The sequence below is a fragment of the Rhododendron vialii genome, chromosome 9a, assembly GCF_030253575.1.
Source record: "Rhododendron vialii isolate Sample 1 chromosome 9a, ASM3025357v1".
Lineage (NCBI taxonomy): Eukaryota > Viridiplantae > Streptophyta > Magnoliopsida > Ericales > Ericaceae > Rhododendron > Rhododendron vialii.
In genome coordinates, this window is record NC_080565.1 from 39287684 (window position 1) to 39303148 (window position 15465).

At 38.9% G+C, this 15465-nt stretch overlaps 1 protein-coding gene across 4 annotated transcripts in view; it reads right to left on the reverse strand.

Annotated features, from left to right (window-relative positions):
• LOC131301704 (uncharacterized) overlaps positions 1 to 8344 on the reverse strand; it is a 39534-nt gene extending 31190 nt beyond the window's left edge. The window contains exons 1-17 of one of the 4 annotated variants that reach the window (XM_058328089.1): positions 8200 to 8344; positions 7791 to 8030; positions 6303 to 6424; positions 6029 to 6117; positions 5908 to 5943; positions 5588 to 5681; positions 4768 to 4810; positions 4573 to 4673; positions 4243 to 4307; positions 3610 to 4106; positions 3425 to 3512; positions 3171 to 3311; positions 1825 to 2393; positions 1328 to 1463; positions 1173 to 1241; positions 920 to 1051; positions 96 to 716 (exon numbers count right to left, since the gene is read on the reverse strand). In XM_058328089.1, the coding sequence (XP_058184072.1) occupies positions 603 to 716; positions 920 to 1051; positions 1173 to 1241; positions 1328 to 1463; positions 1825 to 2393; positions 3171 to 3311; positions 3425 to 3512; positions 3610 to 4106; positions 4243 to 4307; positions 4573 to 4673; positions 4768 to 4810; positions 5588 to 5681; positions 5908 to 5943; positions 6029 to 6117; positions 6303 to 6424; positions 7791 to 7987 (2493 nt within the window). In that variant the 5' untranslated portion in view covers positions 7988 to 8030; positions 8200 to 8344 and the 3' untranslated portion in view covers positions 96 to 602. Of the gene's footprint in view, positions 1 to 95; positions 717 to 919; positions 1052 to 1172; positions 1242 to 1327; positions 1464 to 1824; positions 2394 to 3170; positions 3312 to 3424; positions 3513 to 3609; positions 4107 to 4242; positions 4308 to 4572; positions 4674 to 4767; positions 4811 to 5587; positions 5682 to 5907; positions 5944 to 6028; positions 6118 to 6302; positions 6425 to 7790 lie in introns of those variants that run through there. The other 3 variants (XM_058328088.1, XM_058328090.1, XM_058328091.1) reach the window with 3 other exon arrangements.
• Between the last annotated feature and the right edge of the window lie 7121 nt (positions 8345 to 15465).

The window sequence follows — 15465 nt, forward strand, 5'->3', positions numbered from 1 at the left end:
TTTATCCTTCAATCATATCACAGTATTCCTACGGATTCAACTTATTCATGTCTTACCGGACCGAAAGAGAGAACTAAAAGAACACATGTAGAGTATGAAGAACTCTGCCGAATTGCAGAAATTGAGACCACTATTTACATTACAATCAATCCTTAAACAAGACCCAATGTACAACAGTACAACAATATGCCTATTGAATGAAGTTTGTGTCCATGAACTACACAATTCTGAACAAGTACCATACAAGTTTCTACCTGTTTCTGAAGCCCATTTGTGTTTCCAATATCCCAACCACCACAAACACTACATATACTCACCGCAGACACAGGGACTGACATGAGTATCCTAGAATTGCTTATCCCCCCGTCTTAAGGCCTCATATATACGTGCCAAAAAAATCATTCACGACCTATGTACCACACGATGATTCAAGCTTTTCCCAGTCCCTCATGATTTTTGATCGTGATGTGAGGACTTGGCAATCTAGCTCTTTGATGCAGTGCATTTGGTTTCAAATAGAAGCCTTCCGGACCCCAAAACTTCATCACACGGTTTCCCAAAGAATTGTGCTGTAGAGCTGTACAATGACGGGAGTCTGAAATCTAAAGGAAGTAAGTTAACTGCTGCTTCTTCCTTGAACCACCTTCTCCATACAAATCATTCCACTGCTTCAGCTCACCCATTATAGATCCTTCTGCAGCAAAACTTGCAGCAACCTGCAGTTAAAGAAAATGCATTGTTGAGCTTTCAGTCAGCGTGCTTGCAATATCTTTTGGGCTGCCAAATGCCCACTATAAATCCCATATAAGTGAATGAAAAAACTAAATTCATCCTCTAATTTTTGTCATCAAAATATTAATCCTTAATTTGGGGGGGAAACTAAGAAACAAAAACAAAAGGTTCAGTCAGGTGAGGTTACCTGATTCTTAGCCTGCCTCATGTCTTCCATATTTAAGGGCCTCAGAGAAATTGCTCTTTCCTCTTTACTTTCTTCTTTTGCATCTGAAGCATCCTCCTTGCTCTGCCCTTCTTCATCCTTTTTCTTCTTTTTCTGCATAGAGAGTTAGTTTAAAGGATAAATTCTGAGTGTATATCATCAGACAAAATGGAAAGCAAGTACAGGAAAAAGAAGATTCTGAAAGGGGACAAGATCTTGGAATAGAAGAGAATACCAGATCCTTTAGTCTCTCCTGTTGTATTAGCTCCCTAACAGGTCGATATGCTGCTGTGATGCACAAATTCTGCTTTGAATAAGGTAATACAAACTTTCAGACACGATATTTGCTGGAGAAATCCAAACCCATAATGCCATTTCAAAGGTACAAACCTTTAGATCACTTCCACTAAATCCTTCTGTCATGCTTGCAAGCTCCTTAAAGTCTAGATTTTCAACTTTTTCCTTCCCCAAAAGAGTTTTCAAGATCATTTCCCTGCTCTCCACAGATGGCAGACCTACCATAATTCTGTCCACCAGAAAACACAAAGCTCAGTAAAATGTGTATCATGCTGTGATTGATCTTGAAAGCTGCCTATCTTTTTGACGACCTAAAACACCTAGTGGAGTCAATTCTTGTCAGAAAGATGACTTTAACACTTCCTAAATTAATTTAGAACCACATACTACTATTGAGTATTGACCTAGAAACTGACTACTAGCTTCCCCAATGGCAATTAAAGCCAGAGTAACCTGTTAAAAGGCGATAAAGGATATGAACAAACCCATATAGCTGTAAACACCCAAAGTAAAGCTGTGATTTTATGGTCAAAGAAATGCACTAAATAACATGAATGATGCTAATTATGATGGAAAATGCACATACATACCTGCGCTCAAATCGCCGAATAATCGCTTCATCAAGGTCAAACGGCCTATTGGTCGCAGCAAGAACAAGAATGCGCTCACCCGGTTTTGTTAATAGCCCATCCCAATGTGACATGAACTCATTCTTAATCTTCCGCATAGCCTCGTGCTCCCCGACTCTTGTCCGCTGCCCTAACATGCTATCAACCTCATCTACAAAAATAATAGTGGGAGAAACTTTTGCCGCAAGAGTGAATAATGCTCGGACATTCTTTTCATCTTCTCCAAACCATTTTGACGTGATGGTTGACATTGAGACGTTGATGAAGCTTGCTCCTGCTTCATTTGCAATGGCCTTTGCCAACATTGTTTTCCCAGTGCCAGGTGGACCGAAAAGTAGTATGCCTCTACAGGGCTTAAGAAGGCCACCTTTGAAGAGGTCTGGTCGTCGAAGAGGGAGCATGACCAGCTCCTGAAGTGATTCTTTGATCTCGTCCATGGCACCAATATCAGCGAATGTTACTCCGATCTCGTTTGAAGGAATTACCTCTGGCCTTATGCGTTTTTCGAATTCATTGTCGGGAGGGACTTCCTGTTGGAAAGTCACAATGCTAAGATTTTGGAAGAACAAAATGGAACTCAAGAATTGGTACTTGAAGGAAGATTTCCAACCTGAATTTCACACTCAAGAATTTAATGGAACACACTAATATAACAATAAAGCTATAGGGACCGACGGTCCCCATACTGAAATCGCACCAATGGCCGCGCTGGGCCATCTCCGGCCACTAGACGGCCGATTTGAGCCGTCCTAAAATTCTAAAAAAAAAAAAAAACGAGGGGGCCAACGCGGGAATCAACGGCATCTGTATATACATATATACACGAAAAATAGGGTGCTTGACACACATCGGATGCCGTTGATTACCGTGTTGGCCCCCTCGTTTATTTTTTTAGAATTTTTGGACGGCTCAGATCGGCCGTCCAGTGGCCGGAGATGGCCCGGCACGGCCGTCGGTGCAATTTCGGTATGGGGACCGTCGGTCCCTATAGCACTACTGCTAATATAATAGCATGCTAGATATCAGATATATAGATTCAAACTATGAATCATGCCACCACAAGTTGGTTATATGTACAAAATAAATCCTTGGAACTTCATTGTACTAAGAAAGATCAATATAGCTAACAGAGTAAAACTTGCAGAAAATGGACTAGAAGAGCATGATATCGTAATCATCAAACTTATTGTTGCAATAATCCTAATAAATCAGCATGTTCAACATGCTAAGAATGTCTCTGTGGTCATTCTTATTTCACTTTGTCTCCATAGCCCATAGCAATTGAATATTCTCAAAGTTAGGCTTACCGGCGCTTTAGATGGAGTTTGACTCTCCCCGTCTTTCTTTGCAGAAGGAACTGGTTTCTCTGTCTCACTTTTGTTTTCAGATGTTAGGGTCTCTGACTTTGCATCAGACTTTGATCCAACTATCTCTTCCCCCTCAGCATTCTAAAGAATTAATTTTTAGTCAAACGCCGCACAGTTCAGCACTATTAAAAATGATTTCTCCTATTCCAACTCTCAGATTGTTAGAAAGAAGAATGTTGAGATAGAGAACAAACCTTGGAAGATTCACCGTTTGTCTCTAGTTTGAGTGTTTCTTTCCCACACATCTTTCCATCCTGGAAGATACTCAATCCATGGGACAAACTGTTCGATAACACAATAAAACTCCATTAAATTTGTTTAAACAAACAAATTAAGAGAGGAACTAAAATGTCATATCTATGGGAAACTTGGCACTTACCTCTCAGACGATATAACAAGCTTCCCATTTCGGTAATCTGGATCCTTGTTATTCATCAAATGGTAAGATATTGCCGAAACTACAATCTCTTCTATGTAATTACTGAGAACCATAGTGTCCGCATGGCAGATTGAACCTAGATCATCACATTCAAGATCATTTGCCGAAAGTACCTCGGCAATGTGATTTTTATTATCCCGAAACTGCATCGACTTCATATCCTCTTCCAGTTGGGCTTTCCAGCTAACAAGATGAGTCTCATCTTCAGGCGGCTTTATCTCAATGTTATAGGGAAATAAAAGACCAAGTCTTTCGTCCACTTCCCCACAGTCATTTTCTGGGTCCAACATCCGGGAGCCAAGAATTAAAATTGATCCAGATAGTTTCTTTAACATCCTTTCAAACAATTGGTATAGCCTCTGGGATTGGAGAAGAAGACTCTCCACATCCCTTATGTACAGAATGATGGAACTGGTTTCGGAGACGGCAACCAAAACCTGCAAGAATCCTGCCTTTCATTACCTCTAGCTAAAGTATGAGTGCAAGTCATATTGCCCAAGTAAGTGAAAGTTAAGAAACCATCAAAAGAAGACCACATAAAACAAAGAAGCAACTCGTTCAGGTTTGCAATACCTTGAAAAGCGACTGTAAGAAGAGTTTCTCATCAAAAGACCAGCTGGTCATGCGCTTGAGAGGAGCTAAAAAACCAAACAATCCAAGATCAGTTAAGATAGTAAAGTCCAATAATTTACAGTAGATGATGCTCAAAGATGAGAAATAAAATGACCAAACCATCTAAGATAACATGGAATGGGAAAATTTCCCAGTACTTGACTGAAATCCACAATCATTTATCAAGCGGAATGCACAGAACTGTATGAATCTTACAAATCTCTTGACTTTTAGCCTGACATGAATCATATTTTCAGATCAATTACCAAAACATATAGTTTGCAATGTAACCTGTATTACAAGAAGAGCACTGAGAACTGATGCTGCTCATGTCAGAAGCCGTAGATGCATGTCTACGATGTGTTGGAGGGTCATCAGCATCTTCTATAGCCCTGCAAGGTAAGATATATAAATCACATTAACGCAAGTAAAGGAAACCGTTCAAATCTTTTTGTTCTTCCCAGCTGTAACAACTATCCACCATACCTTGATCTTACATCCAAGCCACTACCTCGTCTGCTTAATTTTCCTGTAGAAATTTTTTTAAACACCACCAAGGGTAAAAAAATGTAAGCAAAATACCCTCAACAAAAACGAAATATAAGTGGACTCAAGTTTTGTGAGAACTGCATAACACCTTGTTCAATTACAACAACATGTAAAGGTGTTACAAAAGAACCAATAAAATCCCCATCAAAACCATTCACATCAATAAAGACGACCAGAAAGAAGCTTGTTAAAAAGGTGTAAGATCTCCTGTTGTGTAACATATCTACTATACCATGTCAAGTTCTTTAATGCCAAAGGGGCAGTTCTTTCTTCTTGCTTTGCTTATGGACATTTTTCAAAGTTTAACATTGGAGAGGAGTTCTGAACTATTTTCTTTCTCTGCAAAAAATTCTCTCTTGTATGGCTTTTCCGTTGATATACTAATATTATTAGGCATTTGACTCATTCTTTTCTTTCTTTGCAAAAATTACGAGAAGGGGGAATTTAATAAATCACCTAAAACTTATAGAATCAAATGGAAAGATAGTAATCATCCGTTTTTATATCTCCAGACCAAATCACTGTAAAGAGTGAGACATAATCCCGAGGAAAATAAATTAACTACAGAGAAGATAGATTAACATACTGCAAGTACGGAACATGGAAATAATGTCCTTGCTTCCAATAAGAATAATCACAAAACTTAACCAAAAAAATTAAATCACAAAGCAACCAACAGACATCATAAAGTTGCAATCAATTTCATGAACGTCATTCCAAAGGCAAGTAAAGAAAATGGACGTTATTCATGACAAACCTCTGGCACCGTCCCTTGGAGGAAGGATTGAGATGGAGCTAAGCAAACTGGACATTCGCCCCAAGGTAACCTCTGAGATGGACCTCTTGAAAGCCTAATCAAATAGTGCAGAAGTCAGGAGAAAAGGAACTTGTTTCACGCTCGTAGAAGCAAGTTACCACATAAAAATCAATTTCACAGTCCAGACTTAAATAAGCTGCAGACATTGGTAAACAATCCTATCTGCAACCAGCTGGCCCCATTCACAAATTAAGATTACAAGACCTCATTAATCGAGGACCATTTTGAATCTAGGAAACAAGGATGATGTTAAGACTTACGGGATCTTTTTTGGCACTCCCATACTTGCTCTGCATCTGAGGAAAATCGAGGACGAGAAAGTCAGTGATGATGAATGACAAAGTATTAAACTTAATGATGATTGGGCAACTATATGGTTACCTTTTGAGAAAAGTCGTTAACATCTAGCAATAACAACTTCGCTTTAAAGTGATGTGCAAGAGCTTTCGCAAGCACTTGCTGGTAAAGTTCTTCAAGATATACAAAGAAAAATAAGAAAGCACATTAGGCCACAGAAATGAGTTATGTTAGACTTCCAAAACTAGTATATGAGCCTGGGCGGCCTCTCCACTCATGCCAATTGGTTTTGGTTTTGAGTTGGATACTTTAATAAGTAAAATGATGTAATGTATCAATGAAAGAACATACAACTTACCAGCAGGCCCTGAGAGCAATATTGCCCTACTTGCCGGTGAAAGATTTCTGGTGTATTTGGAAACGTCGAGGTGCTTCAAATGAACATATGCAGCACTGGTCAATAACACCCGTGTTCGCTCACTGTCATTAACATCAAAGAACGAGAAAATTCAGAGCAATTATGAAATGGCACAAAGGGAATATCCTTTCTTTGATCACTATATGTTGGATAAGAACTCATAATTTCTGCTAGCCGAGATACGTGTAAAAATCTGCAAGCTCTGCGACGTATAATACAAATCTAGAAGACAAAAGAGACCAAAAACATTTTTCACTCATAAAAAATAATAATGAACTCTCCATCATATCACCTTCCTAATGAGGCATAGGAGTATATCCACATATTTCAGAAGCAGGAAAACACAAAATTACTCTTCTGATTCAAATACCATAATCAGAAAACTAAAGCAAAATATTTGAAGGGAGAAATGGATGCATACGACCATAAAGGTAAGCATATCCCTATGTCTCAGGACAATGTGAAGGTGATGGTCACCACCACGGGAAACAACCCGGCACTTGTAATGCAATTGTCAAAACAAATTGTCGGCAAAATTCAGTCATAATTCCTCATAGAATATCACATATCATTCTCCTCAAGGTGACTAACATCTGTGTTCACATGTTTTTGCACAAAGTCATCACTGAATCAAGATTAAGTATCTAATGATCGTATGTCACACTGAAAACAAATGAATTCCACTAAAAATTAGACAAATTCGATACTGAGCCTAGAGCATATAGCTATTTTTTAATGACTCAGATGTCCAGATCAGCTTACAGACCTCGATAAATCCTGGAATCTAATCCTACTGGCCATTAGCTAGGTCCAACATGAGCAAATCTGAATGGCGGCCCTAAAGGAGTTGATAGCACAGGGTTTCGAATATGAGACCTTTTTAGAATGCCCTCAAATTCTCTGTACCGAGAAATTTGTGTACCCGTGTATTTTGGGTTGTTAGATTGTCTGAGAATTTTTTTATGCTTTAAAAATTTTGTGATCCAAAGGCTAAAAATGCACCGGTACAAAGGAATTTCGATTTTCGATACAGGGGATATGAAATCTTTTCAGAAACGGAACTTGCGAACCTTTATTCTCTTCTTTCTGACATGTCGGTTAATTTTGAACGGAGTTCTTCAGAGAATGTGAAAACATCTCTCCAAAGTTTTCTAAAAAATTGGAGTCTTTTCCAAAAAAAAAAAAACTCAAAATTGGGTCTTGCTAACCATCAACCGGCGAATAACGCCGTTGCATATAAGGTCAAACAAATTAAAATTTCAATACTTACCTCACCCCTGTCAACACACTTTCATGGATATGATTTTTAACAACACATTTTCTTTCACCGATATCAGAACACTTTCTCGGACACCAACACACATTACGCATTATCCAGCGCCCTAAGGGTTGTGTTTATCATTTTCAAAAAAAAATTGGAGAGTTTACCTGAGGTAAGGGAACTCATCAAACGTGACCTTGCTTTCTTTCCCGTCCACGACGAGTCTCGAAATCTCGGCCTCAATCTGCTCAGCCGTAACGCCCTCCGCGGAGGAGGAGCTATTATACCCCGCCCATTTGCTCAGCCCTACCCCAACCCCGACCCCCACGCTCAATGCCGACAGCAGAATGTGTTTCTGTTCCATCTCTCTCCCCTGTGTTCCTGTTCCAGAAATTCCCCCAATTTCTCTACAAAAATATAATCACCATAACCAACCATTCATGTATACAATGAGCAATCAAAAAACATTCCGGCAAATATGAAATTGCGTAGAGTATTATATATAATCAACTAAGAAGAAGTTATTCACACGAAACATTCATTTTTTTTTAATTGAATACAAGGACTGAATCGTACGGAAAATGGAGGGGAATATATCTGTGGATTTTTTTTCCGACACGAGAAATGCGTATCTCCGAATAAGACGCTGGTCGATTCTTCTTTGACAGGCGAACTCTCTCGCTCTCTCTTTCTCTCTCTCTCTCTCTCTCTCTCTACATAGAGCCCTGTATATAGGCGTGTGTGTTGTATATATATAATGGTGGGAGACGCACAAGTGGGAGGAAATTACACTGTTGGCTTTTTTACCTTACCGCCCACTTCCAAAATTTCCTTCTTTTTACCCTTTTTAGATGTTTTTTTACTGTGGGCCTCTTTCTTTTCTACCTTGCCTTTTTGGCCCTCTCAGTCGGTTTAACGGTAAAAGTTGGTTCCTAGGCTTCAACTAGGTTCTACAAGGCTGAGGTCTGACCCATTTTGCCGTTATGTGTTTTTATTACGGCTAAACATACTACTAACATCATACATACATACTTCATTCGTTTCAAATTAATAGTCCGATTTGATCTCCAATAAAACTTTTAAAATGTTAATATCTTTCGATTTACAATGTTTTTAAAAATTTTGTATAATAAAATTAATTGAGATTTATCATATGAGATCCATATTGCACATAAAATTTATTATAGATCGAAAGATATTAACAATCTAAAAAATGCATTGGAGACCGAAATGGACTATTAATTTGGAACGGAGGGAGTACGTAGTAGGATTTTATTTTCAGTCCCAATGTAGGTGCAGTAAAATCTCATTACGTATGTGTTTTTCGGATTGAAAATCCCGTAGTGCAAGGCGCCCTATAGAGCGCATACGGGCCATCGATCTCGATAATAAATTATTGAGATATGATTTTTAATTATGACCGATTTATCGGTCGTAATTGATTTTTAATCTGGACAATTGATTGATAAGATCGACGGCTTTGTACTGCCTAACATGTGCACTACACAAGGGTGTACTAAAGCAACCCAGATCCGTGTGTTTCCCCTCTGTTTTTGTTTATTACGTAGCTGTTGTTCTCCTAAGTTTCTATTGATGTTATTTCCATCCCTTGAAGTGTCTATGAAGCCATAAAGTTTTGGTGAATGTTCCATCCTTTTTTTTCTTCTTCTTTCTTCTTTTTGCCTAAGGAAAGGTTCCACCTTTCTCTTTCTTACTTTCTACTTGGTAAATAGTAGTTGTCGTGTTTTCGTGCATTTTAATTGGAGGAGGTATCTTTATACAAGTTAGGCTCCGTTCCGAAAATCTTCTTAAAAAAAAGTATTTATTTTAAAACTTCGTAAAGAAAAATAAGAATGGTCATTCCACAAAATCCAAATAAAAAGTTTATTTCACATTTTCAAACTCAAAAATAATGTAAATGAAAAAAAAATTCAATTTTTTTTGCACCGTATTAAAGATCTCAATGAGATCTATCAAACAAGATCCATATTAATAAGAAAATTATTTGCGTAAGCATATGATTTTTGAACTTGAAATTGCCTTCTTAAAAAATAAGAAGTTGTGCTATGAGTAATGGGCGCCGAGGAGGGAAATTGTACAGATGGACGCGCCAGGCAGTCTCCGGCCACTGGACGGCCGATTCGAGCCGTCCAAAAATTCTAAAAAAAAAAACCGAGGGGGCCTTCGCTGGAATCAATGGCATCCAAGGTGTGTAGGGTGCTTGATCCGAGTACCCCATTTTCGTGTGAAATCATATACACGAAAAAGGAGTGCTCGGATCAAGCATCCTAAACACCTCGGATGCCGTTGATTCCCGTGTGGGCCCCTCAGCTTTTTTTTTTAGAATTTTGGACGGCTCGGATCGGTCACCCGCTGGCCGGAGACGGCCCGGCGCGGCCGTCGGTACAATTTCTCTCCCCGGCGCCCATTGGTACCTATATAAATTCTAAAAAAATTAGTACCTTCTTCTTATTTTTATGGAACAAGCATTATTATTGAACAAAAAATAAGTTCTTACTCACGTTCTGGAACGAGCTCTAAGTGCCCAAAGGCTGGTCAATTTTCATCCAATTAGTTTTTGTGTGGCCAATGAAGGATCAAAGCGGACGGAAAGAAGGCTGGCTTGTTGAGTTAGGATTTCCATCATGTGATCATGTGTGTTTAGTATGATGACCATATTATTATTACCAAGGCTAGACCTACGTTTTGTCTTTATACAAATAATGAAATTTTGATGCCAATATCAAACCACACAGTGGACATAGGGAAATTGATCACTTTTATTAGCTATTTTATTACCAAATTCACATTTGGCGCTGAATACTCTTGTTGTTGTGGTACTGCTCAAAATCAGTCGAGTTAAAACCATTAAATTCATATAATTGAGTTGGTTGGTTGATCAATATCAAGAAGTCACTCTCAAGCACTATGATAGGTGGCCTTCAAAAGGAAACTAATTAAAATCTCCAACATCAATAATTAACTCAATCTGAGTGAGAGAATAATAATTCTTCCGAATTCAATTTGTATTCCAAGTAACGCTCCATTTGTTTTCGGGCGGAAAACATTTTCTAGAAAAATATTTTATAAATAATTTAACCTGTTTTTCGGTATTTGGTTGTACTTGAAAATGTTTTTCAGAAGACAGATTCTATTGTTTGGTTTTCCGGAAAAACTAATCATTTTCTTCTCTCTCTTTTTTTTATTTATTTCCTCCAAAATTTCAAGAATAAAAACAGTCTAAAGAAAAGAGTGAAGGGAAAAAGGATAAAGCCAAGAGTAAGTTGGGTGGAGGAATGTTTCACACACAGGGTGATTGCAACTATGATCATTATGTGAGATATATGAGCAGTTAAGGGTTCATTTGTTTCAGTATGCTAGTCTATTCTCTAAGAAATAAGATGACTCGCTAACAATACGTTCACGATTTTGTCGTGCCTTTGACACTTTCTCTTTTAATAGACTGTGCAAATTATCGTTGATCGATCTTCCTTCTATGTGTACATAGTTCGATAAATTTCTCTGGTCGAAGCTAGCTCTAACACCAGATAACCACCAAGTGCATAATATCGATCTCCCGAGGACCATAACGCCATAATTGTTACTCGTGTAAAACACAAGGGAGGGCAAATAGAAGAGACGTGTTTTATTTTACTTTAATACTACTAAAATAGAAAGAGCCGTAATTTGTCACTGGAGTACTTACTTTTCTTCTTAACTGAGTATTTAATCACTCGCCGTCATTTAGCTTTGCATCGGACGGCCAAAAGGTCTTACGCACGTGTTCTCAACTTACTTTTCTTTTCTTTTTTTAATCTTTTTACTCTTTACACGCCAACCACCCTCCCCCCACTGTACGATGTAAAGATAGGCGGCTCAACATAAATAAAGACCCAAACGCATTTGTAATGGCATAATTAAATTTGAATAATTAAAATTTGGCACCTTATTTTTTTGTTATTCATTTAACTGATTGTTAGTTTTAATAATGTGAAGTCACACGATGATCCATAATCAAAAACACCTTTTTTATAGAGAGATAAAGAGAGTTGGGAATAAATGTGAGTGAGTAGGTCCATTGATAGTGATGAGAGGAGAGAGAAAGAGAGAGTGTGTGGTCTCGATTAAATTTGGTTATCCAAAGAGAAAAGGTTGTTAGTTTTGGCTATCCAAAGTCCAATATCTTGGTTATTGGCCGTAGAGAGTTGCTAAAGTTTGGTTATGCGCGTCATTGTGAGTCATATTTCAGACTAATATTGTTAACTTTAAAAATCTTTTAGTTTTGGTTTGCCATCGTGGACAGACACCCTAAGGAATACATTGTGATTTATTAATATGATATGACAGTTATAAAGCATGGCAACTGTAATTGTGTTTGTGTGCAAAACAACAGTACCATCTTTTTTCCATTTAAATAAAAACAAGAAGGGACAATTAGTAAGATGGAAAAGCAGGCAAAAGGGTCGGCATGATTTTGGGCATCAATAACTTAGGGAGAGAGAAAATTAAAGCTTCCTTCCGTTCATGTACAAGTACAGCTCTAGAAAATGCATGGCAGAAAACTCCTCTATATGATGAAAGCAAGGGAGAAAGTAGCCGATCATAAAGTCTAGCTAGTACTGTTGAAGCTTTTTGACTGAAACACTTCTTTTTCGATCAGTTCTTCTTTTTTGGTTTGATGGGTGAGTGGGGGTCTATGCATTGTCCACATGTTGGAATTTGATGAGGTGATCTTGTTGGGTCCAAGTACTATACAAAGGCAATATCAACAAAATAAAATAAAATAAAATAAAAACTAGTAAAAGTTGTGGCTTTAAACTAAGGCTTTTGAGAGGGTGACACTGTTCGATCGATCGCCCGAAAAGTAAAAGGAAGAGTTGGTGTCAAGTTACCCCATACCATAGAAATACCAAACCTTTCATGAGACATCCATGTGACTTTCGCACGCCACTCCCAGGGTTCGAATGGTACCGATAATGTTCTTTAACTTGACTTGGTATTATTTAGAGATGATTTTTTGTGAGAGATTTTAATTAAAACTCACGGAGTTGGCAGTACAAATAACCTAAGTTAGAAGATCTTATGCACCGTTTGCCTTTGACCGGACCAGAGAATGGATTAGTCAAAAGTGCGTGTAACCTAACCCGAACGAATCGGATCGTCAAACTAAAAAAAAATAGAAACATAAAGAAAATGCTATTGCTGGAACTTAGCAGAACTACCAAAGCATTTCTTTCAATAACTTTTAAGTAGTGTCCAAGTAAGCAATCCACTATTCACTAGATGGGGTCCGACTAAAATCTGGTCAAGACTTCTGAAAGGCGGAACTGGTTCCATAAAAATTGATAGCGCTTTAAAAGTTTTGACACTCTAAATCGCACTACGTGCCTTAAAAAGCAAGGAGTAACTTGAGTGTTGGTTTGCGCCAAATGCTAATGGAATGAAAGGGGATGACCGAGATACCACACAAGTGGTACCTCGTTAGCGATTCCAGCCGTCCAAATATGTTTTGAATGGTTCGGATTTTAAAAGGAAAAAAAAGATGAAAGAGAGTGATCGGGTAAGAGGAGAGAATGAGAATGAATCTGAACCGTTCAAAACTCGTTTGGACGGCTGGAATCCCCGATGGCGGCACCCAAAAATTCCTCCTGGGAATCTACGCATCTTTCCTCGTCCTTGTGGCCTGTGGGGACTTTTCCAGCTCAGCATCACATGCTCTGTTTTTTTCTTAATGCTTCCGCAGCATTATGACTTGTTGGTTACACGCAATGCCCACCATGTTTCTCGTGACTTTTATTACTCCTACTAATTAATACCGGCCACATTTTAAAGTCTCTTTTTTTGGCCCCCAACAAAGCTCTTATTAACTGAAAATGCAAAATCATAATCTAATGCACACAGGGAGAACTCTAGGAATAGGATGGTCCTCATCGAGACAGACATTCCTGCTTTTTTCATTTTTCTACAATTCTTGTACGTAAGATGAATTAGATTTACTTGTCACTTCTCTTTCAATGCGCTTGATAGTGTTTATAGAATCACTTTTTTCAGCCGTTCTTTGGGCCGTAAGCACATGCGAAGCGAATGTCGACATAATTTAAGGATCTATCCAAAGTGAGTTTGGTCAGCATAACGAGTTAGGTTTCCACAATATTAATCTCTGTTGTTAAATTCTCAATATGTGGATCAACCCTAGCTTGTTATTAGACAAGCCGAAAGGTAAATCATTGAATTGCAATCACACGTCAGCTCTTGCGTTTTACACAACTGGTGTTTGTCCTAATTGAGGCAGCAGACATGGCATTCCGTATGCCCACCATATTCACACCAAAAAGCATATGCATGAAGATTAAGTGAATTGCACTTCTTTTTCTTTTTCTTTTTTTTAAGAAGAACATCGCTGTTATTGATATGAAAGAAGATTCAAGGATCGAAATACAGAGATACAATACATTGATTGAAGAACACAGAGAGGTATGCACCCGACTCAACCTAATAACACCATAAACAATTCCGAAAAAACAACTAAAGCACTATACAACGACATAAGCGATTGTCTACACAACGGTGAATGTTCGAAAACCGTTAAGGACAAGTTGTTATTTCTGGTCATTACTATCCCACAACAAACCATCGAGGACACATCCACCAAAAAGGCCAATCGCAATGATCACCCCACCAAAAGAATCCATCCGATTCGGTCCAAGAAGCTACTATCCAGAAGCACAAGGGCCGACAAACTCATGGCATAAGAATCAGATCGGATCCCTCACTGCCACAAGCACAAATGTCATTTTAGTGCGAGTCCTCACTGTCACGACAGACCCCGGACGATGGAATGCCAAGCTGGTGGCCCTTCGATCCCCTCGAGGCATGACGAACACACCCACACGACTACGATGAGGATATCACTCTGCATACCGAACCCGCAGTTGAAAACTAATGAAACTTATTTACCCACTGCCACTACCCTGGATTTGGAGAAACAAGACCGAGACGAGATCACCGGATTGGGATAAACCAACCGGGAGAAAACTCCGCAAAGGGAGGAGAAAAACTAACAGTAAACTAACTAAAACACCCATTTATTACCATCCGACCGGAGACCAGAGAAGCCCGTGTTAGGGGTGCAGATAACCTTCAGCAGTGGTTTAACCCGAGGGTGTGGGGCGGAGCCTCCACGGCACAATTTCAAGGACTTGGAGTGTAATTTCTACATAGGACCCAACCTATTTTACACTGCAGATTGTATGTAATTAAATTAACGTATTTTTGGAGAAAAAACAGAGAGGCGAGAAAAAAAGTGGGTCTCATAGAGAGGCGAGAGAAAACATGGGTCTCAAAGAGATTGCGAGAAGGCTTGTACTGTTGATTCGATTTCATAGTGGACTGGTGTGGCTCCCGTGGTTTTTCCTCGCGTTAAGATTTTCCACATATATCTTGTGTTCTTTCTTTTCTTGTTCGTTACGCACTATTTCTGTTTTCTTGTAATTTCTGTGATTCTAGTTTTCAAGATCCGTAAGGCATTATGAGTTAAACAAGGAATTCAATTCCTAACAGCCCGGCTATCTACGAACCGCCACAGACCAAACTCTAAGTAAGTTGAGGAAGACCCACGTCGCCTGAGCAGAAAACTACGTCGCTGGAAAGGGCAGAGAACGACAGATCCGAGACCTACGGTGCCGGGAGAAGGAGAAAACATGGGGTGTGGAGGAGGAGGGGTGAGGCGGCAGCCCCCTCCCTCATACCCTAAAACTGTAGAAAGAGAAAAAGTAGCGTCTTGTCAACAGTATAGGTCATCATGACCATTTTCCACGTTGTATAAGCATATGGTGCTTGTCC